Source organism: Podarcis erhardii (genome assembly GCF_964252035.2).
Source record: "Podarcis erhardii genome assembly, chromosome: 3".
Taxonomy (NCBI): Eukaryota; Metazoa; Chordata; class Lepidosauria; order Squamata; family Lacertidae; genus Podarcis; species Podarcis erhardii.
In genome coordinates this window covers 43,535,142-43,556,662 of record NC_138507.1, presented here as the reverse complement: position 1 = coordinate 43,556,662, position 21,521 = coordinate 43,535,142, and the positions used below count along the sequence as shown (strand labels likewise).

The 21,521-nt window shown below is 39.2% G+C and overlaps 1 protein-coding gene across 1 annotated transcript in view; it reads right to left on the bottom strand.

Moving 5' to 3' along the window:
- Positions 1 to 1,581: 1,581 nt before the first annotated feature.
- The window catches only part of PM20D2 (peptidase M20 domain containing 2), a 617,107-nt gene continuing 597,167 nt past the window's right edge, over positions 1,582 to 21,521 (bottom strand). The window contains exons 4-8 of the mRNA XM_081857239.1: positions 16,265 to 16,407; positions 11,846 to 12,000; positions 10,365 to 10,497; positions 8,611 to 8,718; positions 1,582 to 7,350 (exon numbers count right to left, since the gene is read on the bottom strand). Coding sequence (XP_081713365.1) covers positions 7,145 to 7,350; positions 8,611 to 8,718; positions 10,365 to 10,497; positions 11,846 to 12,000; positions 16,265 to 16,407 — 745 coding nt within the window. The 3' untranslated portion in view covers positions 1,582 to 7,144. The remainder of the gene's footprint in view (positions 7,351 to 8,610; positions 8,719 to 10,364; positions 10,498 to 11,845; positions 12,001 to 16,264; positions 16,408 to 21,521) is intronic.

Below are 21,521 nucleotides of genomic sequence, written 5' to 3'. Positions count from 1 at the left end.
GTTGGCTCACTTTGCCGAGGGTGGAACGGGGAGGGTGCATGAAGCAAACTTTGCCAGCGACCCTTTAGCCTAACTTCTAGCTCGCACACACTCAACTTTGAACCCTGTCTTTTGTCTTTCTAACTACCCATTTGTTATCTGGCACAGAGCCACTTCCTTTGTTACTTTGATGGCCCATACTTAGAAGGCCATAACATCATCAGGAAGGTTGAATCCGTGCTGGATCCAGGAATTAGAAGGGTTTCAGGCAAGCTGTCTCCCTACCTGGTTTGTGGGTCACCCGATTCTGGTGCACGTCAAATAAATGCGCTCCCACCTCCCTCGATCTTTCAGATTCAGGTGGGTGGCTAGGGCAGCTCAGAAGGGCCCTCGCACAAACGTCTGTGTGTGCAACGGTAGAGGCCTAGCTGGAAAGTTTAAAGTCTACTCCTGCAGCTACACAAAGGATGGATTGAAGAAATATGAATTGACCCTGCCCCGTAGCTTGACCAATTGCGGCTGGGCTAGGTGCATAGATCTAAAAAAAAGTGTAGACTCGCACATGCTGGCCACCTTCCATTTTAACCTGAAATGTTTGTTTTGCACTTCTCAGAAGTGGGTAAAGGCAAGAAGCAGGCAGGGACATGCCAGCACACAATGGCACCCACCTGAGAGGTGCCAGAACTGCCCTCTTGCGCATTCTGGCTACAAAAAACAACAACAACAAAACAACAACAACAACAACAACACAGAGTATGTTGAGCTGCTCAGTTGAAAAATTCGTACTGTAGGCCTTAGAGGATTTAGTGAAGGATGATCAGCCAAGTAGGGGTGTGTTGCTGCATTTCTAGAGATTTATACTCCGTTATTTGGCAGTTTCCAGCCTGTTTCAAAATGGAGCATACCGTTTATGCTTTTAGATTATTTTAAACTTTCACCCAGAGAAGTTAAATGACAAATAAATGAATGAAATAGCCTTAATGTAAGGCATAATGTGCTTCCTCAACAGAGATTTAGAAAGCTCTGGAAGTCCTCTTTTTGCAAGTTTCTGTAAACCGCTGGGAGCCTTATTACTATCTGATGTGACATCTAAATCATCACGTGGTGCTACTTCGTAGATAGACATTTACTGTTAGTTTTGTTGACAATCTCTATTCTGATGGTCTGTTTTATGAGTTCCCTTGTAAGCAGCCTCTAGCAATTATTAAGAGGGGGTAAATATTCAACATTTAAAAAAGATACAGCTGCATAAATCTTCTTGCCTTTATGGGTTATTCAGCTGACAGCAGGTAACCTTTGACAATGTGGAATGCTGCTGAGTATTTAATAAATTATTGCAAATTCGTTTCTTTGGCAAGCTGCCCTGCCTGATTAAATGATGCTCTCAAACCAACATCACAGGCATAATCCCCAAAGAGTGTTATTTTATCTTACTTTTTCCGTTTTGTCCCTTAAAGTTCCTATAGTTTTGCATTCTCTGGGACTCAATTTCTCAGCTTCAGCCAAACTATCACAATGAGCAGTCTTCGTTAACTTTAACCAGGCTCTTCCTATGTTTAAGTAGCGTATTTGTTTATTAGGATATACCTGAGAAACACAATATAATGTGCAAGTCAATTTTATTCTTACAATCCAGAATGTACTTACACACAGCATACCAAGAAAGCTGAATGTACAAAACCAAGTGATAGCATCAACAGTGGCTCACTAGAAAATCATAAAACACGTTTAGCAAAAGTACTTTTATAGCAATAGTTTATAGTGTAGCTCAAGTTTTTATTCAAACAAAACATTCTGTGTACAGATGGCACAGGAAGCTGCTTCAGCCCCTGAATGTATCTTTTCCTCAAATACCTGAATTCACTGCAAAACATGACACTTGCAAAGATAACCCTTAGAAGGTATAAAAAAAGGAAAAAAAGGAAAACCACAAACTCTTGAGATATACTTGTGCATGTTTGCTGTTACATTTGTTCAAGTAAATTCACCATCCCAGCTACATATACATTTTTACCAACCTGCTGTTGCAGGCTCTTCATTCTTCAAAACTGAATATATAGATTCAACAGCATACAAGATTTGGTGCAGCAGCAATAGCCAAGACACTAAAAAGCAAATATGCCTTTACAACAGCTTTGTAGCCTAAAAGTAATGTTGACTAAAATGTTTGTCTGGTGTCCTTGTCCTACTTAAGATCCAAGAATAACTGTTGTCTACTGTAAAGTTGCATTCTATTTAAGGAAGCAGTGAAAAAGTTGCCTTTTCTTGTTAATTCAGGTTACAGCAAAAGTGCAAAACTCTAGGATTTAGCAGTGCATTGTGTAAGAGGCCACAGATGGCACTAGTGATGAAGCGCACACTATCTAGTTTGGTGCATTAGACGAAAAGCCACCTCTTAGTAAGGGGGAGCCGTATACGTCCTGTGGAATACACAAAAATGGCACTCACGCTTCAGACTTTACTTATGGCTTACTTGGCAAAAAGTCTGTCCAACCTGGCATACAGAATCACTGCATAACTGCTGAATCAGAACTGTAAAGAAAGCCTCAGCGTTATTAACAGAAATAAACAATGGCCTACTAACAAAACTAACGTTACTGGACAAGGCGTTCTGAAATTATAAACCAATGGGACTTACTGCCTTAGCAACTCACCCGCACACAAAAGAAATCAAACACCAACCCGTCTGATCTTACAAAGAAAAGACATAAAGTTCAACCACCTCAGATACAGTCTCTAACCCACAATTTCAACATGCCACATGGTCACATGGAAATCGTATATCCCTACAGGTGCTCCATGCAGCAATGATCCGTGCCAGAGGCCTATGCAAAGCACTTCCTCTCTGATCATTGGTTGCTGGCATGGCATGGCATGCTAATGCTGCGCATGGATAGCCTCACATTCAAGAAGACCCTTTTAATATGAGAGTGCGGCTGCATAAATGGTTCCAGGTAGCCTTATGTTTATCGTATTATTTTTATCATTTTCCAAATTATTACAAATCAAACAAAATTACTATAATTTAATACAATTGCATAAATCCTCTCCTTCCCCTGCCTGAACTTCCTTGCAGCCCCCGGAGGGCTATGAAGAATAACCGTCAATGATCATGGGACTGGCCGGAAACCCAGGTAGCCTTATGCTTAGACTAGATCTTTTCCTGACACTTGAGCTTTAAAGCAACTGCTGCGCAATCCATGTGGCTTACAGCTTGATTGTTTTTTCTCACTGGATTGTGCTTTGTAAACGGAAAAAAGGTAAATTGTACTCTCCCAGGACAGTAGCAAGATTCCAGCTGTTTGATCTGTCAAATAACATTTATGCATATATTTTAAAAAAAAAACAAAATTAAAACTGTGATATTAAAAACCATGTAAGAAACACAGGAATTCACAATAAATCAATTTCCCTCTTTTCTTTCATGTTCAGATAAGGAATACAGTATGGTTGGGATGGCTTCTACCACTAAGTCTCAGCCAAAATCTCCGTGCAAAGTAGGCCTCTGCTAAGGAATCAAGTTTGGAATAGTAAGCAAAATATTGAAATAATGCCCATGACACTGTTCAGCGGTTGCCACCTAAGCAAGTTTTCATTACAGAACACTCAGAGCAACAATCCAAGACCAATGGGTCCATAACAACATTAACCATGCTGTCTTGCAACCTTTGGGTTAGTTCCAGTCTGTTCATGTCAAGTGGCACACCTGGATCCAACCCTTTTGAGTTTGCAATTTTAGCAAGTTATGAAGCTATAACAGGAGTCTTTGCCAGGTTTTTAAAAGACTATCAGAAATATGCAGCATTCTCCAAGAAAATAGAAGCCAGTCAATGTATCTTGCTCGCATCCTGCTTAGGCAGCAACTTGCAGAGCTATATGGTTGGAGCAGAAATAACCCTGAGCTCAATAAAATATCGAGTTCACCTTTGGTACTAATGTTTTCAGAAGCAAAGCTTACACAGTTGAATGAGGAGACATAACAAGACCCTTAAGAGACACTGATCCTTTCAGTGCAAGTACTGATCAGCTCCAAATCCCACTGAGGACAACTTGCCCTTGCTTACTAGAGGGAAAAACAACCTTCCAGAGCCTTTCCCCCTCTTCTGAAAAGGTGAAGAGTTATTGCAAAAACTGTGTTTAATTGGATGAAAGAAGTTGGAATACTAAATACAGCATGGTAAGATTAATATTTTCTTTTGAAGTTGACCCAACTGTTAACAGGATCAAAGTATTGAAGCATAAGTTTGATACAGTTATGCATACTGAAATTTGCTATGCCTACTAACTTAGGCATGATTCAGCTGTGTATGATTTCTGTTCCCTGGCAAGTTAGGACAGTGCAACATTTGGGGAAACAGCTGTACGTTGGTACGTTCTCTTCTTACAGCACTGGTGGTGGTGGGAAAAAATAAGTGCTGTGGTTAATTTCCTAACACGGTCTTCCAGTGCTTGCTAATGGAGGTTAATTTGCTGCAAAACATTCCAACATTCAAATGTGCAGCTCAAAATGTTGTCTTCAGAACAGTTTCTACAGGTGATGTACAAAATATACATCTCTGTTTCTCCCTAGATAGATTTGTGCATTTGAGCATGTGTGCGCTTCAGTCAGAAATGCATATACCTTAAGTTCTGCTAAACTTGCTACAATTCTTTCTGTTTATGAATAAAAATAATGTAATATATTCATTTAAACCAGTAGAGCTTTTGTAACCGACTCAGCAAAATGTGAATAGCCTTTTTTTACTGGACCAACTTACAGGTAAAAATTGAGAAGAAAGGCAAGACAAAAAAATAAATAATAACATAATAATGGAAGTATTTGACCCTCAAAGAGAATATTGTTTAGGCAAACAAGCGGGCATAAAGACAGCATTTATATTGTTCTAGAATATAAAATTCTGTGCAGAGTTTGCTCCCTACAACACTTACAAAGGAAATTTCACATTATGCTTAAGAGGACAGGAAATTAGTGTTTTCTTTCAGCATAAGATATGTTTATCTACTATTAGTTTAAGTAACAGGCAGTGGTGCGTTATGATACCACTAATGCAGCTTAGGCAGTGGTGTGTCACATAATTATGGCTACAATCCTGCAGCATTTTCCTGGGAGTAAACCCCATTGAACTGAATGGGAGTCACTTCTGCATAGACATGCAAAGGATTGTACTTCAAGTCAATTTTGGTGTGTAGATTAATATATGCCAAATACAAAGACAAGCTTGATTAGAAGACAGCTGATCTTATCATAGGCAAAGAATAATCTAGACAGCCTAGTTAGGAGTTTGGATTTGATATCCCGCTTTATCACTACCCAAAGGAGTCTCAAAGGGGCTAACATTCTCCTTTCCCTTCCTCCCCCACAACAAACACTCTGTGAGGTGAGTGGGGCTGAGAGACTTCAAAGAAGTGTGACTGGCCCAAGGTCACCCAGCAGCTGCATGTGGAGGAGCGGGGAAGCAAACCTGGTTCACCAGATTATGAGTATACCGCTCTTAACCACTACACCACACAAGTTAGTACTTGTGAGTTGTCTAAAATGGCTCCGAATGTCAGGTCCAGCTACTCCAGTAGGAATAGAACAAAGAACAAAGGAAAATCCCTTCCAAGAGTTCCTGCCACTTCTCTTTTGCTATACCTTGGGCAGCTGACTGATGATCTGCAGTGGAGTTGGCAGGAAATGGAGATAGGAGATTGTCCCTGCCCCAGGTATATTCTCTAAAAAAGTTTTCCTTCCTACCAGTAGAGAGAGGGGCAGAGACAACCCATACAGGATCACATTCCTCCCCTACAGGAGAAGTACCTTTTACCTGCCAAAGGCCCCCAGAATTCACATTCTCACCATCTTTTGCTTGTTCCGCAGAAGAAAAAAGCACATCTATTTTCTCTGCCTCAAAAGACAACATACAAGCCCCCAAACAGTCCACTACTGCTGACCCAACTCACAATGGCAACATTTAGCCTTTACAAATGCATTTGAGGCTCACCCAAAATACTTGGGTATCAACTTGAACATCCATAGGATTCATCACCCCTTTCCTCAACTCATCTCTGTCATCAATGTACACATCTTGGGTGCTGGGGATTAACTGGTGGCGAAACTGACAAAATTATAGACAATTCTATTTCAGAAAGGAAAATGAATTTGAAACATAAGTTCTACCAATCTGCTTTGTACAGCAGCTACATTAATGGACTGGAGCCATTCATTTTCAAAATGCAGCTATGCATAAATAAGACAGTAAAGCAGGGTTCATGTACCAGGTTTGCACAAGTATTTCTTTGATTCTGTACAGTACCCTTAAAAACAAACAAACCCCCTACCTACTGCTTTAACTTCTCCTTCAATGTGATTGCTTAATTTGTGTCAAATAGGAAGAATTTTCACAAGAAACTCAGTTTTGGGTTTCATTTTAAAAGCTATTCCTGGACACTCATTTATAAAGTTATTTTCTTCTGGTGTATCTGTATGCTGTATAATTCTATACTATGCACAAAACTACTAAAGGATACACAGTGTTTGGAAATTGTGCAGAACAAGAGGTCAGGAGACCACCTATAAACATCAAGTGATTACAAGGATAGTCCTTCTAGAAAAATTTAGATGGCCAAAAAAGGAAAGTGTGGTATGTTCAAGTGTTGAGCTACCAAAGACCGTGAGATACTGAGTGAAAAACCATTCTAATGTGAAAGTCTAGGCACATCTTGAACAACCATCACCTAACCTTTGGTATCTTCAGTTCAAATACATATAGATTTACGAAGCATATTAAGCCTGTCCTGGTGGATTGCATTTGGTTCTGCATACAATAAGCTAAACATGCAACACTTCTCACTATTCCTTGGCAAGAGAACAGCTGCTATGAAGACAACCCAACATTCCTTTCCAACCAGAGTAAATAGCATTTAAAAAGTTTTTCCAAAAGTATGCAAAGCTGCAATATTCAGCACATTTTCAATCACTGCAGAGAAATCACTCATTTTGTCTGCCAAATTAAGACTACTACATGATATCAGACAATAGCAATATTTTAAAAGTACTCTGAGGTCGCTTAGTTGCACCACTTAAAATATCAAGCATCTTTCCAGCTATTAAACATTTCCTAGAATTCCAAGGAAAAAAATTTGACGTTCTTTTGTGTTTAGATTTGTAATATGCTGTACTATTTCAACGTGATGCACATGCTGCTCCGATACCAAGACCAGACACCTTTCCATTTTCAGGGATATTCAAGTAACCTTCCTCTTTGAGTTTCACCAGTCTGAAGTCTTCTCTGACTTTTTCCAGCAGATCTGGCTTGAAAACAACATCCAAAGCAGTCATTGCCAAAGCTTTCGCTGTTCGCAAGGCATAGAACTGAGCTTCTTCTGACCCTAGGAAGAATTAAATCCACAAATGAGAACAGAAGGGATCAATAAAGAGGTGGTGGTAGGGGGCTGCATTGGGAGGGAGGGACTGGCAAAACCAATTCCCTCCTCATTCTGAACAGAAGCGCCTGCTGGATCAAAGAGAAACAACCCACCATTTTTAAAGTTAATTTAAGCTGGTCTGCTGCCTTCAGAAATGGCCACAGGAGCAGGTCTTACCAAGAGCTAGGCAGCACATTCAAGACTGAAGGGATTTACTGTATAGCTATACCATAACTATAAGGGATTTGTAAAGGCCATTTCCCCTTCCAAAACAATTCAATTTGAATTACCCTGGGAATAAAAAGATATTGTCTTCTCCTAAGTAGCTTTATGTTTTCTTTTCCTGTATTAAAATGCACACCTTTCAATTTCAGTGCATCTAGCATAAATATGTGTTTCATACAAGAAATTCAGGCTCATTGTAAGCCTGAAGTTATTGCTTCTTGTGAATATGCCCAAATGTGGACATTTCTAGTTTCTTCACTACCCTCTCATAATTTCTGCCACAAACATACTTCTCATAGTAGGAGTATCACTGGATCTTAAGATGCATATCTGCATAAGAGATTTCAACAAGTTATCCACACCTGACCACCAGGAGGTTAGGTTAGCTTATTAAAAAAACAAAAAACCCTATAAAGATTGATTTAAGTCAGCAGCACATCGAGAGACCTGTGCTTGCTCTTGCTAGTGTTAGTCAGCTAGCAAGGCATCAAGATTTCCAGTTGCTTCAGCTGCAATAAAAAAAGCCAAGACTTTTGGAATAGTGCAGCACAGACTTCAAGAGAAGTGTGAGCAAACACCCTCTGAAAATTTTAACCACTGAAGTGCTGGCTAGAACAGTTTTATTTGTCATTGCAATTTTATCTTATTATTGTACAGTATATTATATTATAACCCACTCAGGGACCATATGGTAAAGGACAACTTAGAATTTTTGCAAATAAACAAATAAATATTTATTACTGACTATTCCTAGGAACACAGTACACAAATGTCCAAGACCTAGTAAGAATAATCACAGAAACATAGGTAAGACACATTAATTCCAGTCCAGAACAATTTAATGTTCCATTCAGCTGCACTAAGCATAGGCCAGCTGGGGAAAACCTTTAACTCAATGTAATTTCCATCTTAGTGTTCTTGTATATTTTTTGGTGGGGGGGCCAGGAGGAATACATGTATACACACACACACACACACACACACACAAAACTCACTAACCTGCAGCTGTTGTGTATTGCTCAGTATGGTTTAGTGCATCAGACCCAATATAAAAATAAGGATGAATCCCAGGAACCACAAAGGTAACATTCCCAAAATCAGTAGAACCTAGGAAAAGGTAGTTTTAAATGTATCAGATCAGGCTACCAAAAGGAATATATGTAAGTACTGCTCAGCTATGCATGCTCTGCAGCAATATAATAATTCAGATCTCAAACTAAGAAAGCAGCTTACAATTGGAACAGTGCAACTAGGCACATTTGTTCATCTTGCATTATTATACTGTTCCAAATGTCAGGATCACAAAGTTATTTATTTATTGACTGCAAAACTGTAGAATTGGACAAAGACAGTGATATGGAGGTAACCAAAGGCACTGGAAACGAAGTGAAATGAAAAAAATCTGTGCAGCTCCTGTCCCACGGCATGAGAAAGTATGACAGAGAAAAGAGCACGTAACACAGACAAAGGCAACAGGTTGTGGGGTTTTTTTAGGTGTAAAATAAATATTTTGGGATTAGCAATGAAAGTTGATAAATGATAAGATGCAGAATCAGGCCAATTTCACAATTTTTCAAGTACATTAGGTATCTCCCAAACATAAATGTTTCACTTTGCCAAGTTGAAATAAACAGAATGCAGAAATGATTCCAACAGCAGAATGGAGGTTTTGGTTGAGAGAATTTAGTTTTCTTAAATAACAGTTCAACAATTCCTCACATAAATGGAAAAAGGCATCACTCTTAAAGGGGGGGGGGGGAGACAGTTCTGGAGAAAAAGTGATATACATAAGTAGCATGCACATAAACTGGGTTTTTCCTTTCTACAGTATCAAGATCAAGCAGTCCTGAAATAATACCGTAGATTCCGACGTATAAGGCGACTTTTGAACCCTGGAAAATCTTCTCCAAAGTCGGGGGTCGCCTTATACGCCAGGTATGGGTGGCGCGGAGCAGAGCCCGCCCCCCGCTGCGGTGGCTCCGAAACACCTGCAGTGGGCAGCGGGCTCAGCTACGCGCTGGGAGAAAGCTGTCCGGCGCGGAGCCCGCCCCCCGCTGCTGCTTTGGAAGCAGCAGCAGCGGGCGGCAGGCTCAGCTCCACAGTGGGCGGCTTTCTCCCGGCGTGGAGCTGAGCCTGCCCCCTGTTGCTGCCCAACGTATTAGGCAACTGGGCTTATAAAACAAATCCCCAAATTGCAGCTGCCAATTTGGGGGGGTCGTCTAATACGCCCAGTCGCCTAATCCGCCGGAATCTACGGTAGTTTAACTTAGAGACTACCAATCATATCCCTTGCATGTTGATGGACAGTAGGGTATCCACTGCCCTTGAACTCTACATCCTAAGTTGGTTTATGATGAAGAACAGATACCATGGAATGGCAAAACCACGGCAGCACTGTTTACTGCCCATTTAACTCAACCTGTCCTTACTTCATGGATCAAGTTGAACAAAATGCTAAGAGTATTACAAGAAAATAAGTATATGATAAAGTATGTGATTGAAGTTTCAGAACAGCCCCATTACATTTTCCCTTACCAAATTCAAATCCCCTTCAAATTTGTTTCTGCATTCACCTAGCAATACACATTCTGATACTCTAAAATATAAAAACTGATCACCCTTCCCAATTTTGGGGAAATTCTTAAAAGATGTATAAATGTATTTTCCAGGCTGACAAACAAACCAGAAATGGATAGAAAAGGAGTAAAAGCCAACCTGATAAATGTTTTATTGGATGTTTTATTATTTATTACCTGACAACCCAGTCAAGTTATCTTCTGGGATGAACTCCATGCCAAGTTTCTTCCCGTTATCAATGTAAGCTTTTTCCAGGCTCTTGTTAGGAAGCACGTTGTAGTAATCATTTGCACCACCTTTTAATTCCATCTAGAGAAGAAAAATATTCATTTGCTTTGACACAAAAATGCCAGATGAAGTCTAAACCAAAGGGCCTCCAACTCAATCCTATTTGTCTTACTCAGAGGTCAGTCCCACTGAACTCAAAGGGGCTTACTCTCAAAAATGCATAGGACTTAGTGTTTGGCTGAAATCTGAAACATACTTACCTGAGAACAAGCTGCAATTCACAGTGTGGCTGACTTCAAAGTAAACATGCAAAGGATTACACTTTTAGGAACTAATTAGCTTTCTTCGGCATTTCACATCGTATTTATACGAAGCATGAATGTGGCATTATCTCCTAGAACAAGCAAGCAATTTTCTGCTTCCTGCCCTTAGACAACTGCAAGCTTTTTGCAAAACAGGATAAATTAGAAGTGTGGAATGTCAGCTTCCAAAGATGCCAAATGGAAAAAAACACACAGCCAAGATTGTGTAAATTCTTGGAAGGGAGTTCCAACTGAATATGGAAGTGAGCTCTGGTTGGGAATCACTTTGAAGTAGAAGCTTTAGAAGCAGGGTTAATCCCCTTAGGCTCCTCACTACTTTTATGATTTAAAGAAAATACCAAAGAAGGAAAAGTACTTAGAAACTGTTCAGTGAGAAAGGAAGCTTTTTTAAAAAAAAGAAAAAGAAAAGAAAAACAGCCCAATGCTGAGTCCTTGTGTATTTAAAAGCATGTGAAAGGTCGCTCTTACTCGGGTATGTTTGCACTTTTGAGAACCAAGACTTGACAAAGTTGAGGCAATACCCTCAGTTAAGTCCAAAATATCAGCTATGCTGAGATGTTAGTTCAACGGGATCAGGGTTTTAGTTCAGAGATGGATAAACCTTTTCAGCCTGAGGGTTGAGGCCAATCCTCTGAGGGCCATATGCCAGTTGTGGTCATAGCCAAGCACACCCTGCTCTCACCACACACAGACCGCCACTTACACACACACACACACACACACACACACACACACACACACACACATATATGGAAACACATTCATTCCCATTACAGCGCTGAGCTGAAACTTTCTCTCCAAGCACTGCAATGAGAGAAAGACAGAGGTGACTGGACTATTTCAAACATCTTGACAGGCCTAATCACCCCAATCTAGCACCCCAATCCACAACTATAGGGGGAAACTGTCAGAGGGTAGGCTGACATGTAGATGTTATGCTTCTTTCAACTAAAATCACTCAATAGGTCCTAGGTGGTTTGGCCAAGAAGTCATCCAGAGAGTGGCTGGGGCAACAGTCAGACAGGTGGGGAACAAATAATAATATTATCATTATTAGTCAGCTCACATTGTCACTTAAAAGCAAAATAAATCTTTATGAACCTTACTTCACACCCTGTGGCCAGGGCTGCAGATTTAAAGCAGTTCTCTGCTTTTTCTGTCAGGATGGAGAGTTCTTTTAATGAAGGAGCACGCAAGTAAAATTCTAATTCAGCATAAGAAGGGATGATATTAGGTTTCACACCTCCATTCTTTATTATACCTAAAAGAAGGAAGAACTGTGTTACTGAAATCAGAACTTTGAATAGTATGTTTCTGAGGCTTCTGGCTAAAACAGGAAAGCCAAACTAATTTCTGCACCTGAGCCAACTCTCCAGCAGATGTGGGAACAAAAACAGATTTTCTTGCTTTCTTTTAGGAAAAAAAACCTTGTTTCTTGAAATTTTATTTGATTTCAATAAAAAACCCACAAAGATTTGCATTCACATTCTTCTCAGTTATTCATCTGTTGTCTTTCAGGATGAAATAAAATTGGATGGCATTGGAACAAGGGGGATTAAGGGAGCAGTAACACAGAGGCTGAATATATTTACTAGACCAGAAGTCAAGGCGTAAAAACATCCCTTTCATATTCTAACCTCTGGGGAAAAGACTAAAGTGTAAATTAAAGCTGAACAATTTAACATGTTTTTGTGGCATAATTCAACTTTGCTTAACCAAGTTAGGCATCAGTTTTGAACAGTACTCCTCCTAACATCTTTTTTCTGCCTCCCCCCCCCCCCGAAGTGCATGGTGGAAGAATACTAAAGTAGTGGGTTACACAACACCAGCTGCCCATGAGCTGACCAAGAGAAAGGGATAAGAAATGAAAATATTTCAAACTCTTAAACAGTATCCATTTTAAGGAGCATTTTTTGTGCGAGCATTTGAAATAGGTAAGGAGGACAAAATTCCAGAACACCATCTTTTCCACCCTAGATAATATAAACAGTGTCACCCTTTGTCTGCCCATATATGCACTTTCCTTCTTCAAATTTTGTTACAAAGAGACTAGAGTGCTATCAAGGTGCAGCGTCATCAAATGGTAGAAACAGGTTTTAGAAGGTTCTGTGTCAAAAGCAAGTGTGTCGTTTGTTTGCTTCCTGTTGGCCCAGATCTAATGCACAATAGGTAATAGCTGACATTCATCATACTCAATAGACCCATTGAAATCCATTGATTTCAATCATTCTACTCCAAGTATGATAATTATCACTTAACAGCTCAAGTAAAGTTCCAGTTGAAACCACTTTGAATAAAGCAACTCTTGATCTGTTATATATGCATGTATGAAATTTTGCCCAGGCAAATGAATCTACTGTCAATTGGGAATTTCAAACAAGAATAAAGGGGTATGATACATTTCCATCTTAAAAGTCTTGCATGAATAGAATCTTGTTTGACTGAGTTATGAATGACTCCAGCAAGAACAGGCTCTTTGTTTTAAGATAGTTTGAATTGCTACAATATTGTTATAACTCGGTGGTGCCCAGACCTAATGTGCTTGCAATCTATGGCAATTTTTAGGCAGTAAATTATTTTTAGGTTTCTTCAATATACCTGGAATAGTTGCTTACCTGAATAGTTCTTTAGTTGTCTTGGGCTATTCAAATCACTTGCTAGAATCCATCTGCTACACTACAGTAACTGAACATTGGCAGCAAAACTGAAAGCTGCATCTAATATTTATAAACCATCTAAATTTTATTAGGCCATGTACATAAAACTGGCAAGCTTCCCTGCTCCAAGAATCACTTTTACATTATGCAACAGTTGTATGAAGCAAATCAAAGTGAGTGTACAGAAATAGAAAGGTTTAACTTTAAGCAAAAACTGTCTGGCTCACAGGTGAGAGGCAATACTCAAGAGAGCTCCTGAGAATGCCATCCATGTGTAGCAAAACTAGTTGTTGTCTTTGCTTCCGCTAAGATTCAACAAAGTTCCTACAAGCACAGGTTATCCCAAAATGTATTACTCTAAGTATTATTCTAAAGAGCAAGCCCATGCTTGCACCATGCTGTGGCATCAATATGCACACTTTGACAAAGCTTCAATATGTACAAGACTTTTGAGATGCTATCTCTATATATGGTTGATAAACAGGCTATAGAAAAATGAAGTGGTAACCTGCTGGTATAATCCCATTCTCACATATTTCTGCACAAACTAGCTGGGAAGATGCAGACAGGGCAGTGCAGTGTTTTTCTGATACGGGTTGTATAATCCAATTTGGCCTCAATAAGGTACCAATGCTCACAAGAGCAAGAAGGCCCGTCATACAAAAATGTGTAAGATTTAAACCATGCACATGCTAAGAGTATTTTAATGGAAAATTATCACTTGAAAAGCAGTAAATCACTTGCAGTGCTGCCTGGGCCACAAATGCTTTCAATAATTTAATGGTTTTGTGCAAAGAAAACTAATTACTATTAGCTTTCATGACCACATAAAAAACTAAATGTTGACCAGCAAGGTAACCTTGCCTATGGGGGGGGGGGAAGAGTTTAAAAGAAGTAGAGCTACTCCAACCAGTTTAACCAGCAAGTACGTGCTATGAAGGGCACATCAGAAAAAAACAAAAACAAATCGGGAATGCAGGAAGACATACCATTCCTTTCTTATCATCACTAACAAATGAACTTTGCCTCACTCTTTTCAATTTGCTATTCTTATTTGATAGCTCTAGTACAGATAAACATTAACAAGGGCAGAAATTTGATGGGAGGAAACAAAGACGAGAAAAAGTAACAAGTCAGAAAGACCATGTTACCTTAAATTGAAAGTATTATGGATGACAAGTTGCTCAAAACCTTTTACATTTTAGTTTATATGGGGTGAGGGGGAATCTTCCACTGAGAATATTTTTTTATGCAATATTCAGAAGTACTACAACAGTGACCCATAATTCTATCTGGAAGGTATTAACACCATTGCTTTGGAAATCAAACAGCAAGATAAATCATATGGGTTCTTCTGGATGAGAGCTTATCCAATAGGGTGGAGAGGTATCCAATGGGGAACTCCTGAGAGAAGCTGATCAAAGCTGATTGTTGGGGCTATGCTTTGAAGGCCTGATAATCAGCTGACAGTCAGGGTTTCAAAGTGTCAGCCCAACACACATCAGCAGTGCCTCCAATCTCCTCTGTGACCCAGGTGCAACTTTACTTGCCTCACACCTGACCTCATGGGTAGGACCAGAGGTGTAGGATAGGTAGCTGTGGATTGGTCAAAACTGCCTGATGGGCCTATTGGGCTTTTAGAACAATAGTTACTTTACCATGCAGATGGAAACCAAACCTTTTCACTATTAACTAACTTCAGTCAAGTTAATGAATTGCAAGTGTTTATGGCTAATTTGATCCCTTTGGTTAGCTGTCTAGATTAGTTGCGACATATTTTTAAACGATGTTGTATAAACTAGAAATCCTTCTACTGTTAGACCCATTTTTTTATGGTCAGGTATAGACAAACAGTAGACTACATGCTAAAACTCAAGTGTGGACCATAGCACTTCAGCCTTGCAGCTTACAAAACTGTGCCTCATCCTCACAATAATCCCTATATATAGTTAACTAGCACTTAATAGAAAAGCTAAACTGGAACGCTATTTGAGCATTCAATTATATAACCATCACCTCTTCCAGGACTCCACTAATAAATGTATCAGTTGCATGAACTGCAGAGCTTGGGTTAGAGACACTTATGAGTATGTAACTCGTATGCTTTACACATCTGGATGACACAAGCTTAGCACAGCATGCATTCTAACCTCTGACTAAGGGTGAGGAGCAGATCCTATAAGCATCCCCAAAGCATAAAAGAGATGGAAGGAGAAATAGAGAGCTGCACCAACTGCCAGGGTATGATAACCCCCATTTGGGGGAAAACAAATGTGTGAAGACTCGCTGTTACAATACACATTATTGCAGGTGTCTGCCATCATAATACTCAACACCAATCACCATCTGATGAACGTTCATTAACCTTGGCTAATTAAACCATACATGGAGCCTGACTGCTCTCACCACCCCTGGTATGAGCAGATAAAATCAGCTTAGAACAACATCCAAACTTGGGTTCATGGTTTGTTCTCCCTAACAAGCGAGAATTTGCCAACAACAAACTAAGTAAACATATCTTGTTAGGGTGAAACAAATCACAATCCAAACTTCAGACATCTTGCTATATGGGTTCAATTACCTATGGGCTGCATACACCAGGATGCAGCTCACACAATATGGTTTCTTAAGCAAACAACCCTGACATATTGTTTTGGGAAAACATGACCAAAGTCTATTAAGTGAACATATCCATACCAAAGTTGTATAGCTCTTAAAGAACTTTCAACTTTACCAACAGATTGAACATTTATCAGAAAACTAAACACGTGAACAGCCATTTTCATTTTAATGTTAACATGCCAGATACATTATAAAACAGTGCCTGAAGTATTACTTGCTGGACATAAGATTTAATGAACATCTCACCATGAACTCTCCATGTTGGTTTCATTTGCTGTCTTAAAACTGACAGATTGTTGTATGCAAGAACAGCAGCATCTAATGCATTTACTCCTTCCCAAGGGTAAGCAGCAGCATGAGAAGCTTTTCCATAGTATTTCACAGTCACACTAGGAAATAAAAGCCATCACTGGTTTTTAAACACTTTTTGAAAGGAAAAATATCCCTTTGGATTCATTCAACGAACTTAAGTTCTAATGAGATAAAGGTCTATGCTATAATATAGGGGTTTGGTTTTTTTTTTAACCTCAATCCTCTATAAAGATAATTGCTGGAAAAACAGACCCAACATGTTTTGAGAGTAGGAGGTATTCAATACAGAGCTTTGATACTCAAAGCTGATCTTTGTCATCACAAAACCAAGTCTGACATTTATATGGACCACGTGCACTGAAATAGGTACATACAAGACAGGAACTAACTTCTGTGGAAATAAAGAATATTAGTATATTAGACAGAAATAAATTGTGTCTGGTAGAGAAATATCTTATCAACTAAGAAAACAGACATTTTCAAAAGGCGTGAAGCAAATAAAAAACTACAATCAACTGGTGTGAGATTTCCTGACAACTCAGTTCACCACCTCCCCTCAATTACAATACCCAACACAATTGTCCTCATCCAGAGATCCTTTCCAAATAGAGAACAATTCAAGCATCTCATGAGAAGGAAGTACACATAAATGTTTATTTATACATGGTTCATCCACTGAATGGGGGGAACCATTCTCAACGGAGGAGCTCCATGCATTCTGAGCTGCCTTAGCCAGAACCATTTGGTTTGTCAGGATGATAGAATTTACAGAACACAACAGATGCTTTACTATTAGCAATAATATTGAATAACTGCTGCAGTGTTTTCTACCTTTTTTAAAAAAACCCACTGCATTTTCTAAATTTAAAAAGATCAGATGATGGCCAGCTCTGCCACTGAACTGAATTATACAGATTGCAGTATCCCTGACAAATTTAAAAACCTTGCCTTGTTTATTTTCATGAAAAAGAACTGTGTTCAAACCAACATAATCCTAAATTATAATTTAATCACAACTAAGTAAGACCTGAATTTTGAAAAGCAATGTTAAAAAATTAGCATGAAAAATTTAGAGTTCAAGGAACTAGCACCGTTATAACGTTGGCCTATAAAACCTGCTGGGATCAAAAGATTAGTAAATGTCCTCTTGTAGTTATTTATTTATGTATGTATTTACTACATTTATATCCCACCTGTACTCCAATGAACTCAAAGGGATGTAGGTGTTTCTCTCTCTGCAGACGACCCTAACAACAACCCCAAGTGATCGGTTATGCTGAGTTGGTGAGCTTCACAGCCAAGTGAAGATTTGGCACTCTAACCACAATACCACACTGGTTATCTATCATATTCTGGCATATATCATATTCTTCCTAAGATCTTAAGAGATCTATAAAGATATGAAACCAGCTGCAACAAATTGCAACTACTCAAGAGTCTAAATATGTACATCTGATGACTTTATTCTGACCTTGGGAAACTTGAGTTACACTTAGGTAAGATGACTACCTGAGGCTTAGTAATAAAAATCATTAATTAGAAACAGGTATTGAGCACACTATGAACTGTGAGCAAATAATCCCAAACGTCCCGCGTTACACGGGATCCTTGCATAGGCTTTTTGCTTACATGGCTTCATTTTCAAAGCGTGATTTATCATCTAGGGTGTGTGAGTTATTCTGTTGCAAACCTATTCTTCTTTGGCTGCAGCGAAGTTTGGAGACTGTGCAGACTTTGTTAAAAAATACACTGATATGTGTTTAATAAAACTTGACAGAAATTATAACGAAAAGGTTAGGACAAACACAAAAGCCAAAGGTAAAGACAGCAGTTTGCAATGTCCTGTGTGAAGACAAACTTGACACATTTCCCAACCAAAAACTATGAAGAATTCAGCAAACAGTTTTCCAGAGTGCAGAATATTTGTTGCTGAGGTTTTCCTAGAATCAAGTGTTATAAAAACATTGTTAAATAAATGTGGATATGCTGTGTATCAGCACTATCCACTTCCAACATGACCCAAACATAACCCCAGCAATACATGCTAGGTGCAACATATAAAGCTATATCCGAAGACAGCCCAGCCTTTCAGGGTCATGCCAGGCTATGGAGTTCAGTAGCATAAGTTATATAAAGTAGGATAGAGAAGCAGCATAAATGCTATAGATAAGAGAAACAAGAGAATCATACTTCTGTCCCAACTGAATCATAGGGAATACTGCTGTTAAGCTCAGAATGCCAGTGCTCTTCCATCCTTATGCATATATAGTTAAAAGGTCTATACTATCAGTCTACTGAGAGCTACTGGAAATGTTGATTCAACACTGCTGTTGAACATAGAAATGCTAATCATGAAATCCTACAGCTCCTCTCACCGAGGTATGATGTACTGGCAAAAATTGGTAGCAGAGTTTGCTTGTTTTCCTCTTCTCTCCCTATGCCTCCTCTTTTCCCTTCTGTGATGTGAGTGATACCCAACTAAGCCATACTTAGACCAGACCCATTAAAACGGGCTAAAATCCATTGCTGTCAGTGGGTCTACAGCATATTATGACTATCACTGAATATCACTGTCTTTCAGACTGCATGCCTGTGAGCAGGTCATCTTGCTACTGATCTTATGTCATCTGCTCTGGAAGCCTTTTCAACAGAAAACTGGGTAAAAATACTTAAGGTAGCCTGGCCCAAGAACTAGGATAGAATCCATCAATTATTTGTCAAAGGCCTTTCTCTGTGTGTCCTGAAGTTAGGTGAGTGACTAGTGGGAGAAGTGCCTTTTCAGTGCTGGAACTCTCCTCTTAGATATGTTCAACTGTTCCTTCATCATTACAATTTGGGCAAATCTGTTCTGTCTGCTTGGAATGCTAATGGCATTTGGTGGCCTGTTATGATACACACCACCCTTTTAATTGGATCACTGCTTTAAGTGTTATTTTCTGACTCAATTTTAGTTGCTGCTACGTTTTAAAAATTGTGTTAGCCAGTTTGAGATGGATGCGAAAGGTGGGGTATAAATTCCTAAAATGAGTAGCATTCAAAAACTTGCTTTGTACAGTTCTCTCTTGGAAATCTCAAATGAGCTCTGAACTTCTAAGCAATAATTCAGTACTGTACTGTAAGTTCAATACTGCCCCATGTATCAAAAATAACATATCCCTATTACTACAATGGCAATTTTGAGAAGTAAATGTGTAGAACTTTCCTACTAGTTGTTTTGGTATGTGCAGGGATATGGAAGCTAAGAATACAAAAAGCATCTGAAAGTATACACTTTCAACAGAGCTCTGTTTCCAGTTGGTCTTCATATACTGATGTCCACCACCTCCCTTCCCGCTAATCCTGCTATTACTGTGCAGGAGTAGAGGATCAAGCACCAGGTGTACTGCATCCAGGGAGGGGGGAAAAGATTATGTTCTGCAAATGGAGACAATTCAAAGGGCTGTGTTTTTACTTGATGAATCACCTGCAGAAGAAGACGTGAAAACATTAGAATTAGTACTGATCTAAAGTAATCTGTTACATGAGACCACAATTAATTATAAAGCTCATAGCTTCTGGCATTAGATTTTGTGCCCATTCTGTTCAATATGAAGAACAAAGGAAGATTAAGTCAAGACAAAACTGAAAAAATTGTACTAAATTTCTATGAAGGGATAACATCCCTACCACACATATTGGGGGCCGAGGGGGGAAGGAATCTCATCTTAGTCTCTATAAAGATGTTGTGTGGTTTTCAAAAGAAGTGAGGAAGTGTTCTTCCACCTCTAGTCACAAGAAATCATCTGTGTTGGTCAGCTCGCTTCAAAAATGGAAAGCCATCTCTAACAATGATGAGGAAAGGCACTTGAAGCTTGTAATATTTACTAGTGATCCAATGAGAGCTAGGTGGTGAAATGAAGCCACACCTTTTATTTATTTAAAGCATTTTTATCCTGCTCTTCAGTCACAAAAGGTGCCCTGAGTGGCTTAAGATGAGCCTTTCTATTTAAAAAAACAAAAAAACAAATTGGGGTGAAAATCACGACTTTTGCAAAGGATTTTTTTTTTTTTACAAATATACCTTGTTTGTCATTGCAATATCTGCAGCACACCACTGCTTTCCTGATACGGAAGGCTACTGAGATGTCAACATAGCCATCATACCCTGGGTGTGAACTTCACTATGGCAGAAAGGCAGTCAAAAAACATAATACCAAGAGGAATGGGGCACTCTGCATTTCTGGGTTGGTGTGTTAACTGCCAGAAACTTTTAAAAGCACAATGCACAGTAACACCTCTGGTTACGAACCGTCCTCCTTGCGAACACTTCGGGTTACAAGTTCTGCTATCCTGGAAGTAGGTCTCCTGGTTGCAAACTTTGCCCCGGGATGTGAGCAGAAATCGCGCTCCAGAGGCGCGCAGGAGGCCCCATTAGTGAAAGCGCGCCTCAGGTTAAGAACAGTTTCGAGTTGAGAGCGGACCTCCAGAAAGAATTAAGTTCGTAAGCAGAGGCACCACTGTATTCAATTCTATATACAATCTTAATTGTATACAGCCGAACATCAGTTCTACTTGTTCTTAATATGCCTATGTGTGGTCATCTTTGCAGAAATGTGAAAGGAAATATAAAAGTTTTTAACACTCCACTGTACAGCTTTGAGTCACAAGACATTTAGGTCTACATTGCAGGCAAACACCAGATCTAATTTCTGGAGATGTTCGGTAATGAGATCAGCTGAAACAAACTCCTTTAATAATCACATGAAGAAATATTGTATAACCAGAATTGCTTCCAACTAAACAGAATGACTTCAAAAACACCCAGCACCAACTCTAGTCCCAATAATGGTTCTGTTCAAATATATTAACAAATGTGTATAAAGAGTAAAACAAATTGTGGGTAGAAGGGTGTTTGTTAAACTGCAGCATCTCCTATTCCAATAAAGTTGGCAGTTTCATAAACGCTATCACACATCAGGAAATGAAATTTATACCTTGAGCTAAATTAAAAAATCATTGTTAGGGTTACCTAGCTACTGGTCCAACTGATTTAAAAACAAAACAAAACAGAAGCTCATTAGGCAACTTGAATAAGATGATGTTGAATAAAGATATGTTTCAAATACGTAAAAGTCCCTGAAAATGAAGCCCTGCTCTAATTCACTACAAAGTGACATAAGTGACATAATTTTGCATGCAATACTTTACTCAG